The 6,814-nt window shown below is 39.7% G+C and overlaps 1 protein-coding gene across 1 annotated transcript; it reads left to right on the top strand.

The window, feature by feature from the left end:
- LOC115750887 (S-type anion channel SLAH1-like) lies at positions 1-2,441 on the top strand. Its single transcript, XM_030688504.2, has 2 exons — positions 1-924; positions 2,032-2,441. Exons 1-2 carry the CDS (start codon positions 46-48, stop codon positions 2,296-2,298), a joined length of 1,146 nt encoding a protein of 381 aa, XP_030544364.2. The 5' UTR covers positions 1-45; the 3' UTR covers positions 2,299-2,441.
- The last annotated feature ends 4,373 nt before the right edge of the window (positions 2,442-6,814 follow it).

Below are 6,814 nucleotides of genomic sequence, written 5' to 3'. Positions count from 1 at the left end.
TTGGCTGCATATCATCAGAAGTGTTTGGCTTTCGAATCGAATTTCATGTCCATAGTCGATCGATCCCACGTCATCGAGCTCACGCTCGAGGCGTCCGTCATCACGGATCAAATGTCACCTCGGCGGCATTGTTCGTTCCCTTTGGAGATGGTCGAGCGCTCTCTAATGCCGTTAGTTTCCAAAATCCACGCGGGTTACTTCAGGATAAGCCTGTCTTTATGTAGCCAGGCCTTGCTGTGGAGGACCCTGGGCGAGCCGATTGCGGACACCCACAGTACCATCCGTGGCATCTTCCATGTCATGCCCTCCACCGCCTTCACGCTGCTCTGGTCGTTGGCCTTGTTCACGTTGGCTCTGCTATCCTTCTCGTACGTCCTAAGGTGCCTACTCCACTTCGAGATGGTGAAGTCCGAGTTCTTGCACCACGTCAGCGTGAACTACATGTTCGCACCATGGATTTCATGGCTCCTCCTTCTCCAGTCATGCCCCTTCATCGCCCAGAAAACCTTGCCGTACCATGTCCTATGGTGGATCTTCATAGTACCGGTGGTGGCGCTCGACATTAAGATATACGGGCAATGGTTCACGAAGGGTAAGAGGTTCCTATCAACGGTGGCGAACCCGACATCTCAACTGTCGGTGATTGGGAACCTGGTGGGGGCGAGGGCGGCAGCCCAAATGGGGTGGAGGGAGAGCGCGATATGCATGTTCTCGTTAGGGATGACGCATTATCTCGTGATATTTGTCACGCTCTATCAAAGGTTAACGGGGAACAAGGGCCTGCCGGTGATCCTGCGGCCGGTTTTCTTCTTGTTCATCGCGACACCGAGCATGGCTAGTCTCGCGTGGGATTCAATCTCCGGAAGCTTCGACGAATCGGCCAAGATGCTCTTCTTTCTGTCACTCTTCCTCTTTATGTGCCTGGTAATTCAATAACCTCCTACTAATGTTATTGCATCATCTTCTCGTATTGATGCCAAAAACCATTAAAAATTTTTTAACTAGAACGAGGCTGACTAATATATATTCTGGTCGGTTGCCTCCAACAGATCTTGGCCAGTCATATTATTTTTCTGAAGGGATTGTCTTCCGTGTAAGCCGTACATATACAGTCGAAATCCATTAAAAACTAAGCCTCTCTTTTTTGTTTAGCGAGAAATGAATAATTTAAAAAATATATTTTTTAAGATAATTGCTTTATTGATTAAAATATCTGTCAACGAGAAATGTTTTTCATTTATTCATTTTTGTGTGCAATATAGTCGTTTATTTTTTACAAAATATTTTCGAGACTATTCATTTTTCATGAAATTAACATAACGGAAAATCTTACGTTACAACATTGAAATTTCCAATAAGAATGTGAATGAACGCGCATTTTTTACAATGAAATTTCATGATGGAAGAAGTTTTCATTTAACTGGTGATTTGGAGAAATTGATTTCTTTCTTGCTAGAAGGGAAAGTCATTTTCATCCGGTCTAAACTTGTTTTTAGTTCATAAAAACGTTTTCGATTAATTTTCCGTCATCCAAACACTGAAAAGTCAAATTCTAATTTTCGGAAAACAGTTTTCCTTCAAAGAAATGGACCCTAAAATACGCTTGTTAATGCACAACACGTCGAGCTTTGATTGGCTTTTCACCAAGACTAATCACTCGTGTCACTCCAATATGTTAAGGGGCCTATGCAATGTTCACGCGCATCGTTCACGGCTCTTTTTCATTAGTCTCTATTGTAATTGGCGAAAGACTTTAGAAATTTGATTAGGCAAAGCTCGATCTAATTAAATATTTGGTCCTTTTCGCGCCTACTTTCAACTAATTTGCATGCCCTTTTCTCTTCTCTACTTTTTGTCCCTCCCCTAACTTAGCAAGAGTAATTAAGTTAGGTATTGTTGTATTGATTCGTGACCTTATTTTCAGCAAAATGACGCGATAAATCATTAATCGGGGTTGTTCTTTTTTCGTATTTTCAACTAGTTTTGAGCAGTTAGTAGACATTAATAAGAAATTGTGGGGATATTAAGCAGGCGACGAGACCAATGTTGTTCAAGAAATCGATGAGGAAGTACAACGTTGCGTGGTGGGCGTACTCGTTCCCACTGACGGCGCTGGCCTTGGCATCGGTGGAGTATGCGCAGGAGGTGAAGGGCAGGTTTGCCCACGACCTCACGCTCGTTTTGTCCTCGCTCTCCGTCCTCATCTTGCTCTTGCTCATGGTCCTCACCGCCGCCAGCTCGAACGTGCTCTTACCGGCTGGTCCGCCGGATGACGACGTCTCCAGCTCAATGCCTTGACTTTTTATTTTCTTAGATGACGGAGTACGACTAGGAGTATTGATTGACCATTAATTGATTTTGACAATTTGTAAGGCTTTGCTGGAAAATTCTACGGTGGGTCCGGGGTATATAAGCTACATGAAACGTGATACATATTAGTTCCGATGGAATTCCTTGTTTTTTTTATCTTTTTGTGTTGCTGGAGTAATTAATAAAAGTCAATGATGAAAATTCCAATATCAGTTACGCTGCATTGCGACCACAAAAAGCAGACTAAGTAACTATGTCGGTGGTGATCTCGGTCAATAGAAACAATCCTATGCCACCATCTGCATGGGTTAGCTCCTAAAATTCGTCAGCTTCTGATAATTCCGTGACGGGTATAGTGGAAGAAGACCAGTGGTTAAAACTTCAATAAATTAACTTCACAATTTCATTTAACAAAATTTCAAATGAAGGTTTGAAAAACCGTTTCGAAAAGATTGGATGACGAGTCAAGTTGATTAATGTACAGGTGATTAGAGAAGTATAATATTAATTAACATAAATCCATAAATTATTTCTCCAACTGCAATTTCATTTAACAAAAATTTTAAATGAGATTTAAAAATTCGAATCTCATTTAGAAAAGATTGACTGACAAGTTTTTCGTTGATAAAATAATTAAGTGAATTTGATTAATGTACATATGATTAGAGGAAGGATTATATTACTTAACGTAAAATCTGCAAATTAGATCTCCAATAATTAACTTCGTAATTTCATTTAACAAAAATTTCAAATGAGAATTTGAAAAATCGAATCTCGTTTTAAAAAGATTGGGTGACAAACTTTCCGTTGATAAATTATTCGGCTCAATTGAACTATGAACGAATCTTTAAAAAAAAAATGAGGAAAAAAACGAAGAAGTAAGACACGCTAAAAGAGTGCAGGCAGAATTTTGGAGTTATGCAAGCATCGACCGCATATTAGTTTATGGGCTTTATTTATGGGTTTACTTTTGGTTTGCTCTATAGGTAGTTGTAAAAAATGCAACCCAGGAAAGGAAAAAAGTATTTTGTTGCATTTTATTTGATTAGAAATTGACGGAGACATGTCCCGATGAGCGAGATCGATGAGTATTTTTTATTTTTATTTTTTAAGATTTCGTGGAAAAGATATGTGCTTGTAGAGCATGTATAGTATATCGTTTTTTGATCTCTTTGCCTCATTTGTCTTTTAGGTACATGAGATAACAATTGCACAAATTTGCCAAAAAACATATTTCTGTAGTTGCAATCATGGGCAAGGTCCATTTTAGCACCAAGGAGAAAAATTGAAAGTAGTAATGCCTCTGCACCGATTGGGCCCATCATATAGCTCCCAAGAATCACTCTCTCTGTAATCATGTCTGAATGTAAGTCAGAATTAGTAACAGAAAAACAAAACTTTTCATTTCGATTATGGAATATGAACATCACATTTCAAGGTTGAACTATTGAGGATCTTGGTGATCCTCACGCATTTTTTTTTTTTTTTGTTGAAGTATGTTTCCAACTGGACAAGCTTCAGAAAAGTCAAAATTCGAAATTTTTGACAATTCCTTAACGTGGTACATTGAAAGCATCAGGCAAGATAGGACCACCGACTTAAACTCCAATAATTAACTTCGTAATTTTATTTTACAAAAAATTTAAATGAGAGTTTGAAAAATCAAATCTCGTTTCAAAAAGATTGGATAATGAGCTTTACGTTGACAATAATTGAGTCAATTTGATTAATGTACATATGATTAGAGAAGAATTATATTAATTAACGTAACTCTACAAATTAAATTTCCAATAATTAACTTCACAATTTCATTTAACAAAAATTTCAAATGAGAATTTGAAAAATCGAATCACGTTTAAAAAAGATTGGGGGACGAGCTTTACTTGAAAAAATAACAAATTTTCCCAAAAAGGGAAAAATGAAGTAGTAAGATATGCCAAAAAATTGCGGATAGTATTTTTGGAATTATGCAAGCATCGACCGTGTATTAGTTTATGGGCTTTATTTATTGGTTTACTTTTGTTTTGCTCCATAGGTCGTTGGAAAAAAAATGCAACCCGGGGAAAGGAGAAGGTATATGATTTATCAGCTTATGTCACTGAAAATATTGCGAGGATGTGGTGATATTTTGATTTTCTGCATTAGCAGATGCCTTGTTAAGGATTTCACACCACAATGAATTCATGAGCGAGTTCTGTGAGTATTTTCTTCATTTTTCAAGGTTTCGTGAAATAAATCCGTGCTCGTAGAGCATATATAGTATATGGTTTTATTGATCTCTTTGCCTCACTTATCTTTGTGGTACATGACATATAAATTGTACAAATTGCCAGGAAACATACTATGTAGCCGTAGTTGTAGATAGGACCATCTCAGCGGCATCGAGAAAAATTGGAAGTAGTCACCCATCTTCTTGACAAGGTCTCAAGAATCAATTTCTCACTAATCATGTCTGAAAGTAAGTCAGAATTAGTAATAGAAAAATGAAAATTTTCTTTTCGATTACATAAAATATGGACAACAGTTTTAGGTCACGTTCAAAGGTGGAATTATTGAGTTGGAAAGTACTATTCGTGTTGCTACTAAGTAAATTCCAATGCAGACTAGGCTTGGGATCCCACCGATTTAGGAAAATTTCAAATAAGGACTCGAAGTGCTATTATTTTCTCAAATAAAAGCTTAAATTGGACCTTATTTCAATTAGAAGCCTGAAGTGCCCTCATTGTTTCTAAGAAGAGACCGGCCAAAGGGTATTTTCGTCTTTTAATTTTTTTTTTTTCTGATTTTCTTTTCTTTTCTTTTTTCCTTTTCGTTTTCTTTTTCCTCTCCCTTTCCCGCCCATCAAGCTGGGTCGGCATCGGGACACCGCCCGGGCTGTTGCCCTCGCTAGCGTTCGGCGAGGGCTTCCCTCGCCTGATCCAAAGAGGCAACCCTCGCCTGACTCCGACCTCGCCGAATCTGGGTTTATGAGTTCGGTGATTTTTGGGTTTATCTTCAATTGAAGTTTCCAGGTTTCTGAGTTGCAGAACCTTCCCTTGTTGTTGCCACTAGTAGAGTTTCAATTGGAGTTTTTGGGTTTATGAGTTGTAGAACCTTCCTGTTTTCGGAACAAGACGGTATCCAAACTATTTTGCTCAATAAGCGCTGTTAGAGGCACGCAAACAAACAAGCTTCAGTTCATCGAACCAGACCCCACTTTGGCGGGCATTTCCATCCAATCGAGAATGCTCGACTGCTCAATCGCCCGCCAGATTCACGGTTTCGATGCTAACTCCTTTCCTTGAGTAAAGCTAAACTTTGTGATACGATTAAAACACCCCCCGCCTACAATCACAAACATGTACTAGCGCTGTGACATCCAAGGCGTCACTTTGCTAATGAGCTCTGTTTTAATATGATACCGGATATAATAAAAAGCGCTTGCGGAAGCTTAATAAACTATAAACAACCAAACGACCATACGTAACACGCTAGTGCATGCGAACACCAGCAGGCACGGCACCTAAAGCATATGGCCTTTCATAAGGTTTGCTAATTTGTACCTATCATACAGTCACAAAATCCACACACACACACACACACACACACACACACACACACACACACACACACACACACACACACACACACGGTTAGTTACGTTATCTTTTCGTAAATCGAAACCACAGAATATACCGAGAGGAGTCGAAGGGTAATGCCTACTCCAAAGTACTATCTACGATCACCATATGTGAGCTACAACGCCTTCATCCATGTCCACTACTTCTCAAATGGGTAGCTTATCCGAAAAAGGGTTACATCAATGGGAGTGAGCCAAAGCTTGGCGAATAGAACTTTCTAAACCAATTGATTAAACTATCTATTCATCACTTGATCAAGAAAAAACCACAATTACGTACCAAGCAAGATTTGATACGCAATCCACACACACGACACCAATGATAGGCAAATATGAGACTCGACGACTCCACACGACATGAACCGACCTTTACCTAGACCATGAACTCCACATGCATGAGCATGCACACAACATGTCGTTTAGTTTCCATTTTTCGATTCTGAGCTATTTTCCATGGGACACATACCGGGGTTACTTGAGGGACACAATCCTCAATTTCGTCTCCGAGGAACACATGTCTCTATTCCGAGGGATAAACACCTCAGCTTTTAGTCCATAGGACATTGGCCATGGGTAACTTCGGGGACACATGCCTCAATTTTCCTTTCCCTAGGGATTTCGAGGGACATAGGCCTCGGGCCGTAGACTTCCCGATTTCCCTCCGGCTACCATGGAGTATCATCTGGACAAAGGCGGATATCATATCGATCTTGTCGGGACACAAGTCGACGAGATCGTTGGTTGATTCATTCGATTTTCATGCGGACCAACCATCGGCCCCATACACAATTGACTTTCAACTCATCAAGCAAAACAATCAATCATATGCACTCCACCGCCACTTTTCGGGCCACAAACACAACTCATGCTTCGATACATAGATGC

The sequence above is a fragment of the Rhodamnia argentea genome, chromosome 7 (assembly GCF_020921035.1).
Source record: "Rhodamnia argentea isolate NSW1041297 chromosome 7, ASM2092103v1, whole genome shotgun sequence".
NCBI lineage: Eukaryota > Viridiplantae > Streptophyta > Magnoliopsida > Myrtales > Myrtaceae > Rhodamnia > Rhodamnia argentea.
This window is presented reverse-complemented; position numbering and strand designations above follow the sequence as displayed.

Coding starts and splice junctions, on each gene's coding strand:
- LOC115750887 (XM_030688504.2), top strand. CDS start 46: ATGTCCATAGTCGATCGATCCCACGTCATCGAGCTCACGCTCGAGGCG. Junction 925..2,031: donor TCTTCCTCTTTATGTGCCTG/GTAATTCAATAA, acceptor GATATTAAGCAG/GCGACGAGACCAATGTTGTT.